General features: G+C 41.5%; 1 protein-coding gene across 11 annotated transcripts in view; it reads left to right on the top strand.

Annotated features, from left to right (window-relative positions):
• Positions 1 to 15,964, top strand: part of NECAB2 (N-terminal EF-hand calcium binding protein 2) — a 368,324-nt gene that overhangs the window by 91,115 nt on the left and 261,245 nt on the right. For 2 of the 11 annotated variants that reach the window (XM_073307525.2, XM_073307526.1), the window contains exon 2: positions 72 to 163. The exons of the other annotated variants lie outside the window; for them this stretch is intronic. In XM_073307525.2, coding sequence (XP_073163626.1) covers positions 127 to 163 — 37 coding nt within the window. In that variant the 5' untranslated portion in view covers positions 72 to 126. The remainder of the gene's footprint in view (positions 1 to 71; positions 164 to 15,964) is intronic. 11 annotated transcript variants of the gene reach the window in all.

The following is a 15,964-nucleotide window of genomic DNA, read 5'->3' as shown; positions in this document are numbered from 1 at the left end:
CCCAGGAAAGAATTTAGCCTAAAATATTTATCTCCTCTTGTCTCTGTTTATATCTTTTCTTCATTCTCCAGGTTTCTGTGAGTGGAGGGTTTCTCCTCCATGATATGAACATTGCGCAGTATTTGGATGGTACTCGATGCAGATCCAAGCAGTCATTTTCCAAGTAATTTATATGTGTACTAAGTGCCTGACATCAAGTTCTGGGGCGACCAGCATGGTTGGAATGTTAGCATTGACTTAGCCATGTTTTCAAATACTTATAAGTACCTGGTAAGGCATAATTATATTTCTGTCCAAACCCTTCTCTGGTGGGAAATAAATTGAGCCTTTACTAGTACCATCAAGTTAAGATTAGTAATTTGAGTTTTATATTACCTATTTGTTTTGAGAAGAGAGATCTAGTAACTTTGTTCCTGCTATTCCCTATAAGTTAAATAGAACTTGTCAAAATCTGATTTGCAAATAACTTCACAGATAAATGAGGAATTGTGTTGTGATTGGTGAGGTTATGTTTGTTACTTGTAGGTATTCTTATGTCTACCAGTTTATACTGCAAGTTTAAATATTCACAGATCTCAAAAGCATCACCATTTATTTTTTTTTAAATCAGGAATAAAGCTGAAAACTCACACAGAAATCATAGTGGCTATTTGTTCTAACATTTCACTGAGATTGTCTTCCAATTAGGGAGCAGGAAATATACCCTGTGACATAGGCCACCAAGCACCCACCATCAATAACAGAGAACAGTTGAAATAAGCAGTACACAAACAATCCATAGGCTAAAACTTGTTTGAATAAACTGTTCAGTGAATACCCTTTAAAATGATTCAGATGTTGTAGAAATTGGGATGAGTTCGTAGACAGGAAAAAAGGTTAAATTTGGGGGATCGCTTTTTGGCAATGAATAATTCAACTGACTCTAGTTGTTCCCCCATGCCACAGGGGCAGGGTTTTGCTGGTCATTTATTGACACAAGATAAAGGCAATGTATATTAATTTTATAGCTTTCTAAAACAGACTTTTAGACCCCTGTAAGAGTTATATCCTGTGCACTTTAATTTACATACATAAGCTGTTAATAGTTTCCTTTAATATGAGGATTAAATACACCAATATTCATTACTATTAAGAAACAAATTAATTTTTGTATAATAATCATAATTTAATTGGACACTGTTTGTGTGAAATTTTGCTTCATTAAAACATAAACTTGATCGTCTGCCTAGTAAATCTCAAATCATTGCTGTTAACAAACTAAATGCCGTAAAGTCTTGTTAAATGTGAATTAAACCCCTGTTTTAAATACTTTACAATTGTTTTCAAAGTGGAAAGCCATAAACTGAAAAGCTCTCACCATCTGTAGATAATCTTGCTGCTGTGGATGCACATAGAGAGGAGTACATTCACGGTTCTGCTATGGACCCAGGGTGTGAAGCAGAAACAAGCCATTATTGAACTTTTTTTGTCTGCTTCCCCCTCTCTAAATTGAAGTTAATAAGAGTTCCTTGCCTCACAAGGGCATCTTGTGAACTAATTAATTAGTGGGATATCCCCAGAAGGCCAAGGTTATCTAAAATGACTACTGACTTTGGACACCCAGCTTGACACATCCTAACGAGGCCTGATTTTAAGAAAGTGCTGAGCACCCCCAACCTCCAAAATTCAGGCTCTTTAAGGTGTCTCCAACTGGGCACTCCATATCATGAGCCACTTAAGAAAATCTAAGCCAAAATGGCTGGAAAAGAGGGAAAAATTTCTCTGTTGACTACTTTGTCCACATACGTTGAGAGCCCTTTCAGTTCCCCCAGCTTATGTGGGCCTTTGATACAGCAAGGGGAAGAGAAATATCAAAGATTAAATGTGTGTTTATAAAACTACAGAAATGGCAGGAGGAGACATATGCAGCTGTAGCATCTGAAGCTATTTTTAATTAACTTATTTGATAGAGAGGAAAATTTAAGTTGTTGGTATTGTGTGTGTGTGTGTTTGCTGTTTATAAAACCTTTTCACATTACGGTTACTGGGACTTCATGCCCAGGGTCTCCATATTGCAGAGGTAAGAACTGGTCCAAACTCTGTTGCACCGATCAGTGTTGCCTTATTTACTGTGTCCTGAGAATGCAACCAATTGATGGATTTTAACCAGCTTTATTTCTTCCAAAAAGCAACAGTTGGGTTTATGGCTTAATAACAACCTGCAGAGAAGACATTCAGAAGGCAAGAAATTGTGTGTCCTTCACTACTGTAACAAAATCTGCTATGTAATATGCTGATTGGGCATCTTGCTGCAAACAAGGTCATATCTACACCATTGCTTTGCAATCACATCTTTTTTCTCTCTCTAGCAATTGTACGGCCTGACCTCTTTTGCTGTTAAGAACTTAACAATCGCATTCTTTCATGCCCGTCCCACAAAGAGCTTCACAAAATTAATATAATCCATTATAAAACCAATTTCATAGGGGCAATAACATGCTAACTGTAACCAAATACTTTAAAAATCAATGAAGACCCCATAGATTATTTTTTTTTAATCCACAAGAACAGAGCAACATGAACACATTTAGGCAGAGGCTTTCCATAGCTGGGTGACTGTAAAACATACCTGATAGGACAAAGAAAAATGAAGGCCGTTTCTGGGCCCAAGGAGCTTCATTGTACTATTACACATGATGTTCTGGAGCAATACATGGGGTAAATAGGACGGTCATCCTTCAGTTAGTCTTTTTTCAGAGATTGTCTGGATATTTGTCTGAGGCTACAGGTATGGACATGAAACTGGCACCCCGTGCAGTTTCTTGTGTGGTTTATGCTATCCACTCGGTGAAAATACCATGAGATTTGCCTTTCTTGTGATGTTTTGATGATTCTGCTGCTTCTCAAAGGCTAAAATCCAGTCAAGGCAGAGGTGCACCAACATGAATAAAAGGAAAACAGTCGCATTTTGATGCTTCTAACTGATACATTTTGTTTGAGTTTAGGGTGAATTTAGGGTACTTTATCCAAACTAGCTTTTCTGTCCTTATCAACAAGGTTAAAAACAAACTGCAAGGATTCATCTAAAGTGCCAGATCCTCAGCTAATATCAGTTGATGGAGTGCCAATTAAGACAATGGAGCTATGCTAATTTACACCAGTTGAGGATCTGTCCCTTAGTGTTTAAATAGTTAAACACAAGTATCTGCTTGAACTAAAAGTGATGTACGGAATGAGGAGAGGTGTTCTATCCCAATGGTACGAACTTTATAGTAAGCACCTGACAGTTTAAGTGATATGAGTATCTGAAATGCTATTGTTCACAAACAGGTAACATCTTTACTTTGCTATATGTGACAGGTATAACAAATCTCATTGGAGAATCTATCTAGACGTACAGTATAAACATTCTGCCTATGTGAATCAGGCAACTCTCCATATATGTATATTTTAGTCAGCAAATTATTTTTTTCCTGGTTGCTTTTTTTCTTTTCCTTTCTGCCTCAGCTATCTTTCAGGCTTTTGTAATTTGTCAGTTCCATGTACCAAGAAAGTTGTAACATAGGGCATTGGTGATACCAGCAAAAAAGCAATTCAAAGTAAATAAAAGCTTCAGGTAAATCTCGCAGCCCAGGGCTCAATTTATTAAGTATCAAAGGTATGTTATAGGAACCTCCTCCATGGAAATTATAGCCTCTTTAATTACCTAGCTGATAAGAGTGAAAATTTGGCAGCTTGTTTTTCCAAGGTAGATTTGTTGATAAAAGTGGATCATGGAAGTTAATTAAAATCTGGCATAATATGCAGAGGCTTGACAGCTGAGTTCTTTGTGTGGATGATGGCATGGCCTTCATCATTCATAAACCAATGCCTCATAGGTAAAAGAAAATTATATTGTACCTCAATTAAATTATTTTTGTGATATATACACCTGGGATAAAGATGCTAAGAGTGCAGGCAAAAATGGCTTCCTCATGTGGTCGTACAGCCCCTAGTACGATGGGGCCTAACAATAGCATGTGGTGTAAGTTACCAGTCACATACCATAGACACTCCATGTGACCATCCTTAATTTTAAATGTATTGGTATAAACTATTCCTTTAGATACGAACTGCAGAGCTAGTAAAAATGTATCCATTTTTGTAATTTTGACAGTTTTCTCACCATCTTTTTTGTGGCCTTTTTTGACTGGCTCTAATGAGCTGCAAATAACTTGTAGAGACTGAGATCTGTTCATGAATGTAAAAAGGGCTCAATTTACACTAATTAGTCATAACTACTCGACCAACGGTTCCACATTTCTTACACCATGTCGTTCCATTCACTAGTTTTCAGTGTCTTACTGAATCAAAGTTCTCCTCTTCAAGGCTTTACATATTTTTTTTGCCCAGCTACATCTCTGTTCTGATTTCCTCCTCATCCCTATTTTACTCCTCACTTCCTACGCACCACATAATCCTCTCTCCACTGTATCCACCAATCTATCTTCAGACTGTATGGTGGGACCCTCCATCCAGAAATTTGTACAAACTCTGTGGTACAACATTGGGCATTTCAGGCAGAACTTGCACTTCTGTAGCTGTGCCTTGAGGGAAGAAAGCAGGTGGTGGTGAGAAGCCCTAGAAATGGGTGCCTGGAAGAACAGGTGCCTGAAGGGGCTACTCCTTTTGATCCTGAGGCTCGACTGGTACCTCAATGACTTCAGAAAAGATGAGAGCCCCTAAAAATGGTTAGATCTAGTCTTCCTGTTGTGAGTATATAAACTGTGGCCAAAGAAACCCATGAAACAGCCACCTACCAGGTTCTTAGGTGAGTGTTACCTAGCAGGCTTAACCATCCATCACAATTTCTTTCGTGATTGGTTCTTCTCTCTGTTAAACAAGACCCAATGACAAGAAATGAAACTTAAGAAAGAAGGCAGATTCCAAAGTAAGTTTGTGGCTGTACAAAGTAGTAGGGGAGAGATCACACTCCTGAAGAGGTGATCACTGTTAATGTTGCGTTAATATGCAAATCAGGTGGAGGAAGCTGAAAGGAAGTTTTAATTTCAGAGACTGAACATAAATAGATCTTATGATATATAAGGTGTTGGTTATATAACTTCCAGTCTTGTAATAAACTACACATTAAGAGGGAGGGAAGTACAGGTTGTCTAAATTTAGTGTTAATAGGTAGGTAGTCTTTATTAAGCTGAAATCTTTATTGTTCCTTTTCAACCAAGTCTTTAATGTAGTCATGGGATCTTAAAGAATGGGCTTGTGGTCTAACCTTTGCTAAGATCAAAGGCAACTTGGATGATAAAGCCAGATTCAATTTGTGTCCAAGATAGAATATTTGGGCCATAAATTCACTGTCTGAACAAATCAGAGCCAGGTGATACATTTGAAGTTCAGGAATGGTTAAGACTTGAGTCCTGTCAGCCATAGAAAGCAATGTGATAAAGTCAGTACATCACATCACACTTTGTCTCCTTAGGCTCTATATGTACCCGTACCTATTTTGTACATTCTCTTTTCTGTTGCTTGCTCAGTGTCTTGTCTTGTATATTTGTTTGTCATAATTTTTCTTGAAAACCAAGAAATTAGCACCATCCTCATCTGCATTATAACATAGGGTACAAAAAATTCATTGTATCATTGTTCGGAGTTTAAAAATAGCAAACTTCTACTGCTAATTACACAGATAATTTATTGAAGTACTTTCAGAAAATTGCTTGATTTGAATTTAGTACAGTAATTGTTCACTAGATAGATTTAAAACTTCAATTGCTGCTTTTTCTAATTTAATATCCAATTGGAAATGCACTTGTATAGGTCTTCAGTGGTTGTAAGCAGCTGACACTTCACGAAGCAGAAGACAAATGCTGGAATGGAAACGTACCATGAATATGAAGACTATGGAGAGTCTAGTTTTTTAAATCTTAGTTCTTTTATAAGCCATCTTTACCCAGTATTCGAGCACTCACATCAGAATGTACTTATTGAAAAGGGGCCAATCCAAGACACCGAGGCCGCTGTGTTGTAAGTTGCAAATCAAAATTATAAACCACCTGTAGAACACGCAGCTCTCCACTCTTGTCAAACTGCAAGCCAAAGCTGCAGAGTCTATTAGACACACCTTGTGGCATGTCTGGTAGTTCAACAGACCTGGGCTGTTTTAGAGCAGTGGAGGAGCTCGTTTCAGAGCTGAGCTTCCCTCATGGAGAATACTATACTATCTCAATGCCCAAATGCAGGACTTGGGTACTTGTTCTATTTAGGTTCTCACTCTGAGTCCATCACTGTGGTATATGAGCATTTTCCAGTAGTACATTAAGTGATATGACTAGGTTTGGTCACGGGGGGTGGGGGGTGGTGGTGGGTGGTGGTGTCTATTTTTTCTCCCCAGGGAGAGAATTGTTTTGTTGGGTTATTAGTAAAGGTAAAAGGACATCTTGTGATTGGAAAACGAAATGAGGAGGTCAATGATGGTTCTTTTTTCCTGTGGGAGTTATTGACCTGTGACCATCACATAGGATCAAGCTCAGTTTATATTTTATATGCAAGATTGCTTTTAATAATCTAAAATAGCTGAAATGCAAATAGGAGGACATATAATATGAGTATTTAGGCTTGGCAACAGGCTGAGGCCTAAGCAAGGCCTTGTAGAAAGCTTAGGACAACTGACTGACTTGAGGTCATAAGATTTTGCAATATGTAGCTTATGATAAACAAGTACAACACAGAAACTTAGAATAACAAATTTTTGGGTATATGTAACCATGGAGAAACCACATTTACAAAACAGAACCATTAGGAAATTTATGACGCAAATAGTTTTTGCTAGCAATTGGAACCTGCCTGGAATGACAAACATGGGCAAAAGGGCTGAGACCTAAATCAAATATGTTCCTAGTTGAGTGGGGGATGTAAGGAAAAAGGTATATAAAAGATGTTCAGACTGAACCCTAGTTGGGACACCAGGCTATGACCAAATGGTGGAAACCTGAGTAAGAACAATCTTATGGTGATCTCCACTTATTTTTTCTTCTGTCTTTGTTACCAGTCCCTCTAAGGTTTTAAGTGTGTCAGTGTTGGAGAATTGCTTTATCTTGTGCCAGCCTAAGGCTGTAAGTATGCATGATCCAGGGGGTGTTTTGTTATATGTCTCTGTTTCTTGTTCAGTTGCATTAATGCTTTGGTTTACTTGGATGATAAATCAAGCCTTTATGTCTCTATTTCTGTGATTCACCAATCTCCTCCGTTAAATTACGCAGCTGCCGAGAGAGAACCTGTTGCCTATGACTGGTGCGCTTTGCACCCTAAAATTAATCCGAGGCACAGAGTGCATTCCACTGGCCCCCGAGAAATCTGAGTCTCCTTCACAAACAAGTGTTCTCTTTGTGGCAGAGGGGTTCAGCTGTGCCTGAAGAACAGAGGTGTCAACTATGGTCCTCCTCTTGGAACTTTAAGTGATCTCTAGATCATTAATCATCTTGGAGATGAGGACCAAGACCTTGAATTTGATGCAAAGTGGACTATCAAGGCATCCAGATATGAAAAATGGTCCACCGTACAGTGTGTTGCATAGCTACAGTATAGTGTTATGGTGACAAAAGGGAAGGATAATGAGGTGATAGACAAACACTGCTAACAGGCTGAAATATATGACAAATATTGGAGTGAAAGGAGGATGGAAAAAGGGTCATCTGCTCTCTTTCATTAAGGGCCAGATCCTAAAGTGTGCAACTTCTGTTGCAGTTGAGGGGAGTTGTGGATTCTCAGCACTTCATGGGAACAAGCCTTGTATGAGTCCATACCTCCTTGCCTCCAGTCTGAATGGCACATATTTAATATACTCTCTGAAAATGTATGCCTTCACTTTCTTAGTAGAATAGTCTGGTTCTACGCAAACCAGTATAAAACGTATGTATTTTAAGGAACAGGAGAAAATGAATAGGAAACATATGTGAACTAGCTTTTCACACACAATACAGTCCTACAGCAAGGACCTGTGAGTTAGCCCCTGGTTGACTAAGGAAATTTAAAAAGACATTGATACACGTATATTATGAATTATCCTTGTAGAATCTATTGCCCTTTGTAATCCTACAGGAAAGCAAATCTTGTCTCCTCAAAGATCGAGTCAGCACTTGCCAGAACAGTCATGGTTTTAGGTCACAATTATAATTCCTTTGCAGGAAGAGTAGATTGGGAACCAATCAAACAACATACATTTCGATTTTTTTTATTTTTTTTTTTTTAGTAAATGCAACCTGTCTTGATATAATTCCCCCAGACATTTCAAACTTCCTCTTACCTTGCTAGAGTGTCTGTAATTGCCACAATGTTCTGATACCTGGTGGGTGTTTTCCACCTGTGTTACCATTGTGGAAATCCCAGAAGCCTCTAGTTTTCTTTCTTACATGTTTCTGTAATGAAATACTGCTCAACAACAAAATACATAACTTGCAGAGCAAGGCAGTTACCATTGCACTTGGTCATTGCCTCTCACATGTCTGAATCGGTCCAGATTTCCCCCTTTCACTGATGTCTTAGTTGAATCATCAGCCCTAAATAAAACTGTTTAAAATTGTTGTGTTACCCACCCCACCCCCACCACCAATATTAGCAATCACCCACATAAAGTATAAGTAATGCAGTGATGAATCAGGCCATGTAAACATGCATAAATCCATTGAGACCTTCTGTGATGAAGGCTGATCAGAATCTAAAAGTATTTGTTGACTTACAAATAATGTGTTCCATTTTGTTGCAAAGCATATTACAAAACTGGGCAAGTGTAATTATCTTTGTTGCAATGGGGAAATGTTGGGATCATCTTTAATGGTTTCAAACCCTGAACTTCATACAATCACCTTTTAAGGTATTTCCACAATATGTTAGGTTATTCTCCCAAGTGCTTGATTAGTACATATTTGCACAGCAATTTTAAATATATGATGCATATTTAATCAGATTGGCATGTCTTTCTAAAAGATATGCTAGTAGCTCAGAGATTGCCAGGTGCAATTCTATGGTTATTCAGCAGGTCAGGCTAGATGGTCATTATGGACTTAAAATCTATTATAAGCACTGCAAAAAAGTGCTCAGCATTTATTATTGACCAATTTGATACTTATGTGTGATGCTGGAACAAAATGATATTTCTACTGCTCTCACTTTTCAAGGTTGGGATTTTCAGCCCAAGGGAAGTAGGCATCCTGGACCCCATTGAAATACAATGGAACCAAACTCCCTTAGGGTACATCTACACAGCAGCTGGAAAGGCGCTTCCCAGTGTGGGTAGGCAGACATGCACTAGCAGCATGGACGGTGGCTCTGGCTAGCCACTGAATTCGTACCCAGGGGATTGGGTGGGATTTTACTTCAGCAACTAGCCCAAGTTCTTGTCCATGCTGTTGTGGCTAAGTTGCTATTTTTGTGTGCAAGCTCAAGCAGAGCTTGTGTGTGTCTGTCTACTCATGTTGGGAAGCATACTTACAGCTGCAGTGTTGACATAATCTTAGTCTCCTTTTGGAAATCCCAGCCCCAAAGCCCTCCCAGTTTAATTGCCATACTGTAAACATTTGCATGCCACCTGGTGACATAAGAGAATTAAATACCTTTTGTTAAAATTGCCACCCCGTCATGTTCCCTCCCATCCCTTCTGCCAGAACCATAGAAAACCAAAAGGAAGGTAGCACTATGGATTAACCGCTCATGGATAAGTTTCAGAGTAGCATGGGTAACTCGTGGATAATGTTTTACAATCACAGGAAGTAAATACTACAGACAGACAAGTATACCTACAGAAGGCAGAGTATCTGGGGAAGCTCTGAAGTTGTCACTTCTGACTGTACATTCTGTATCGTAAGTGCCAATCACCCAAGCTGATGATTGCACTAGTGCTTCCTCAGTCCCAACCCCGTTCTTCTCCTGTCAAAAGCATTATCTGCATCTCTTGCTACCTTTTATATCCTTGTTTTCAGCACTGTGTGATCAAGTCTAATTCACAGGAGCGTTAACTAACACTACCGGAAAGTGTGTCAGATCTAAAGAACTGTCTACACTAGGACTCCCCCTTTGCCGACACAGCTACAATTGAAACAGTGTTCACTCCAAGCTCTATGATACAACCGCATTTGCTCCAACCCCTCAGACAGAGACAAACGCCTACAAGATCTCTGTCAAGCATTCTCACAACTACAATACCCACCTGCTGAAGTGAAGAAACAGATTGACAGAGCCAGAAGAGTTCCCAGAAGTCACCTAATACACAGGACAGGCCCAACAAAGAAAATAACAGAACGCCACTAGCCGTCACCTTCAGCCCCCAACTAAAACCCCTCCAATGCATCATCAAGGATCTACAACCTATCCTGAAGGACGACACATCACTCTCACAGATCTTGGGAGACAGGCCAGTCCTCACTTACAGACAGCCCCCAACCTGAAGCAAATACTCACCAGCAACCACATACCATACAACAGAACCACTAACCCAGGAACCTATCCTTGCAACAAAGCCCGTTGCCAACTGTGTCCACATATCTATTCAGGGGACACCATCACAGGGCCTAATCACATCAGCCACACTATCAGAGGCTCGTTCACCTGCACATCTACCAATGTGATATATGCCACCATGGGCCAGCGATGCCCCTCTGCCATGTACATTGGCCAAACCGCACAGTCTCTATGTAAAAGAATAAATGGACACAAATCAGATGTTAAGAATTATAACATTCAAAAACCAGTCACAGAACACTTCAGTCTCTCTTTGGTCACTCGATTACAGACCTAAAAGTGGCAATTCTTCAACAAAAAGCTTCAAAAACAGACTCCAACGAGAGACTGCTGAATTGGAATTAATTTGCAAATTGGATACAATTAATTTAGGCTTGAATAGAGACTGGGAGTGGATGGGTCATTACACAAAGTAAAATTATTTCCCCTTGTTTATTGCCCCCCTCCACTCCCCACTGTTCCTCAGATGTTCTTGTCAACCACTGGAAATGGCCCACCTTGATTATCACTACAAACCCCCCCCCCCCCCTTTGCTGGTAATAGCTCACCTTAAGTGATCACTCTTATTACAGTGTGTATGGTAACACCCATTGTTTCATGTTTTCTATGTATATAAATCTCCCCACTGTATTTTCCACAGTATGCATCCGATGAAGTGAGCTGTAGCTCACGAAAGCTTATGCTCAAATAAATTTGTTAGTCTCTAAGGTGCCACAAGTCCTCCTTTTCTTTTAGTGTTAACTGTGTGATGTTTCCCTTTAATAGAGTCAGAGAGAGAGAGAGAGAGAGTGCATTGAGTGGCACAATATTAGTGGACTGGAGACACTTTTACAGCTCTGTTTTGGAATAGCTTGCATAATTTTGCTTAGAGCTTTTGTCTTGGAAAATATTGCAAGTAACATTGCTGTATTTAGTCTGGGGAGGCAGACCCTCTATTGCAGGTCAGGGCTTCATTGTTCGACGTGGTGGAAACACAGCTGTCATGCCTGCCTGTAATCAGCCAGTTGATGAACCAGAGCACTGGTGTGAACATCGGGCTTCACAGTGCCCTCAAACAGCACACACACAAGCATCTTATATACTCTGTATACTCAGTTTTTCATGCATCTTCATTGCCAGGATTTTTGCTCTACTCCGTTCTCTCTGTCCTCCCGCCCTCCACTTCTGTCTGTCTTCCTCCCTCTTTGATCTATTTTTTTGGGGGGGGGGGAGGGGAGAGTGAACTAAATATGTGAAAACTAGCTAGAAGGAACATTGATCCTTTCTCAGAAACATCGTTTGAATGTTGCTGTTGCCAGTGTCAGTGTCCGTCATTAATGGTCTGGCCAGCATTTGAAATCCTTTAAAACAGGAAAGAGACAGAGACCGACAACAGTGTCTGGATTTCCCCTATAGAACAAGACAGAAAGCATGGAGCAGAGGTTATATTTTAGCCCAGCAATTTGGAGCAGGCTATTTGATCTGGGGGCCAGTGGTTTTCAAACACTCCGGATTCACTTTGAAGTACACCAATTAAGGTTTCACATATAACGTTAACCCAGAGCATCCAGGTTTTTTTCGCTGTGTGTTGGTAGAAATGTTTTTTCTTCACTAGCCCTCATTAGAGACTTCAGGAGCAATGGGAGCGAATGGGACATTGTTATGGCTGGCAAATTTAATGGCCTTGTTCCCAGTTGTGGACGATAGGGAGCAAGGGATCATTTTTTCAGTTGGAGGCTTTGAAAAGCCATTTGATTAGCAGAGTATGACTTTTAAAGAAATATCTTTTCTGAACGCAGGAGCTGGGCTGCAATGCTTAATTGGGCAATGCATAGCAAGTGTGTCTCCATTGCATGACAACAGGTAGCAAAGGGCATTGTGAAACATTTAGGGAGCTGTTAGATACTTCAGATCGCAAGCCAAAAAATGTGAGTATTATCACAAGCCATGGGACAAAACTGGTGGTTCTCAGACTTGGTTCCATGAAGCGTGGACTAATCACGTGGCACTTGGAAGTGGCTCAGGAAGCTACCGCTAATGGTGAAACATATTCTAATTTAAACCCTATAGAATAGCTGGACTGCCACGTGTTTCAACTGCATGTGCATCAATCTTTATGCAAAGCTCCCTTGCACTTCTATACCTTCTTGGGTTGCTTCACAGGCAGGGAAATATGTTAAGATAGTTTCTGTTGTTGGATATTTACACTGCTACAAAGAGTACTATGATCACATTTGCCTGGGACACCAGTAGTAGGGAACAGGAAATATGCAAGAGGACAAAGTTAAACTGCAAAGTGATCTGAAAAGATAATAGACATGAGCACCTCAGGCCATGAGAAGATCTGATATTAATGCTAAAGTCCCTCTCTTGGGGAGAGGGAAATGAACAGCACAGGTTCAAGATGGGGGGAAGGGGGGAACATACTAGCACCCAAGCAGCTGCCACACCCATCACACTAAAGTGAGTATTTCATTTTGTCCTATTAACTTTGTCCAAATAGTACTCTATGAAACCAAGCCCTCTGGTTGCAGGTGAGGCATGTGCAGTTGGGTTGGGAAGGTTAGGACAGGAAATGATCCACAGAAGGTTCCCTTTCATGGAGAAGCTGTCTGTGGCATGAAAAAGACTGAAAACTCCTGTTTTAACTGTGTCTTTGGGAATTGATTGACATGGATGGCTTAACCACAAGGCAACTTTTTGAGCTGCCTCATTAGTATCAAATGTGACAGACACATGCAGCATCTTTAGGGACAATTTGTCTGGGGGAGGGGGACAAACCTGCTGAAGGGTTGGAAGGATTAGACCAGGGGTGGCCAGCCTGGGGCTCCAGAGCCACCTGGGGCTCTGCAGAAGTTAATGTGCGGCTCCTTGTCTAGGCACCACCTCCGGGGCTGGAGCTAGACGCCAACTTTCCAATGTGCTGAGGGGTGCTCACGGCTCTGCCACAGGCCCTGCCCCCCCACCCCCCAGCCTCCTGCATGCCGCAAAACAGCTGATGGGGAGGGAGGGGGAGGCACCGATCAGCGGGGCTGCTGGCCGGTGGGAGGTGCTGGGAGCGGGAGGGAAGGGAGGAGATAATGAGGGGCTGCTGACGTATTGCTGTGGCTCTTTGGCAATGTACATTGGTAAGCTCCGGCTCCTTCTCAGGCTCAGGTTGGCCACCCCTGGATTAGAACCGGTTAGGGTCGTCGTAGGACTGATGGGGGGAGGGGCTTGCTGATGAGCCTAAATACACATTTAAACCCTTTCATTGTTGTGTGTATGCTGTAATGCTTTTATCCTAAAAGTATTTGATAGAATCTACCACTACAAATTGCTCAATATATTAAGATCTGTAGGGATTGATGGACGCGAACTCCAGCTAATAAAACAATTATACTAGAATCCAAAGGCAACTTTAAAGGGAGATGAAAATGAAAACCTAATAGAGATCAAGAGAGGAGTGAGACAAGATTGTGTAAAGTCAGCAACTTTATTCAATATTTATCGAGTGTTTGATTAAGTTAATTAAGGTATTAAGATGAATGGAAAATGAGTGGATAACATTTGCTATGCAGATAACGCAGTGCTTTTGACTGAATCAGAAGGCCTGAAGGTAGTGGAGATCATATTCTTTGCCATATTCATATACAGTCTACAGTTGATTGTGGACAAAGCAAAAACTGTGCAAGGTATGCAAGGATCCTGAGAACACACACGATAGTCCAGTGAATGAAACTGCCATATAGCAAATGAGAAACGATGGCTACTTAGGAAGCATTGTTACAGAAGGCGGAAGATAGGATATTGAGGCTGGCGCGAGAACAGCAAGAGTGAAAGTGTTTCAGAGGAGCAGCCGTGTTAGTCTCTATTCGCAAAAAGAAAAGGAGGACTTGTGGCTAAATTAATTTTTTAGTCTCTAAGGTGCCACAAGTCCTCCTTTTCTTTAAGAGTGAAAGTGGTATTCTGGAAGATGGCAGAAGAATGAGGCAGAAAAAGATCTTGGATGGATGAGATATCCAAGGTGGATCATAAGGACTATTCATCCACAAAGAGATTAGCAGAGGATCATACAGAATGGCTACCGTGGTTGCAAACCTCTAGTAATGGAGATGCCACATAAGAAAAGCTTTACAGAGAAAACACTTATCTGAAAATAAATGTGCTGTTTGGTTCCTTGTAACCATTGGCATACTCTGCTTACAGCCCTTGGAGAGAAAAGAAAGTAGATTCTTAGTCACATCTGCTGGGACAAACACAGTGAGTACCAGCCTAAACCCATGGTTGGGAGGGAGTGGGTTGTGGGTCCCTGCCTAGAGAGAGGTGATGGCTAGAGTCCCTGGATGAGAGAGGGCATTCCTTGAGCAGACCACAGAGTGGGTGAGAGGTATAACTGTGACAGTATCTAATGGCAGTATGCGTGCATTGCATGTGCATTTGAAAATTTGTCCCTCTAAAGTGACACCTGTTGCAGAAATTCAGCCTCAAAACACTTTAAAGGATTTTCATCTTGCTCCCATACTACGAAGGTCTCTTCTTTGCAAGCGTTGTGTTATATTCCATACTCTGAGCATGAAGTGGTGGAAGATGGAGGGGAAACACAAAGGTGGCCGGCGGTCTACTCCATACAGCTTTATGATACCTGCTGATAATCCGATTAGTTTTTTTAGTGAGTGGCATCTAGCAAGCATATCTGTACAGTGCCGTGCGACACAGTTAGCTGCCTGAGTACACAATCCTGCCCGACCCCCGGGTATGTACTTGGGCATCTAGCCCAATGTATCTCAAATGTGACCACCAGTGGCTTTTCTTGCGGCCACAGCCTCCTGGACTATTATGGGGGTGGGGAGCAGAGCAGCAGCTCCTTCCCCTCCTGGTACTCCTGGATGCACTGCCTTGGTGTTGGTTGCTGGGGCCACCAGCAGGGGTTGCCCACCCCCAGCCGTGCCCCTGGAGACACCTGGGACACAACACTGTAGAAGCAGGCAGCTGGTGAGTTCCCCACCTTCCCAGGAGTGGAGGGGCTGAGGCTTTGGACTTCAGCCCTGAGGTTGCAGGGGGGGAAGGCTCTGGCCGCGGGGCTTTGGGCTTCAGCCCTGGGATCCTGGCTGTGCAGCTTCAGGCTCTGGCCACGGGGCTTCAGGCTGCAGCCCCCTGCTGCCTCCCTCGGCCCTCCTCCCCCTGCCCTATCAAGGGCTTAGTTTGTCCCCAGGTTTGCCAGGGCTGAGTAAGTCTGCTGTGAAAAGTGCTACTTGTATGTTTAATATCACTTTTCACAACAGGCTTATTAGCTAGCAATAAATAAATTACAATGATTTGGATGTGTATATGTGCATATTTATTTTTTCCTAAAGCTATTTAAGTATTTTGGGGAAAAGTGTGAGAGCGGCCACCAGCACACCGAGGCCACCAAAAAATGTGTCCTGAGAACCCCTGATCTAGCCTGAGCCGATGTCTGAGCTGCCCTGCCGACACACTGCTATTTGTTGGTGCTAACTCAAGCAGAGCTAGTGCA

Source organism: Lepidochelys kempii, chromosome 12 (genome assembly GCF_965140285.1).
Source record: "Lepidochelys kempii isolate rLepKem1 chromosome 12, rLepKem1.hap1, whole genome shotgun sequence".
NCBI classification, from domain to species: Eukaryota; Metazoa; Chordata; order Testudines; family Cheloniidae; genus Lepidochelys; species Lepidochelys kempii.
This window is presented reverse-complemented; position numbering and strand designations above follow the sequence as displayed.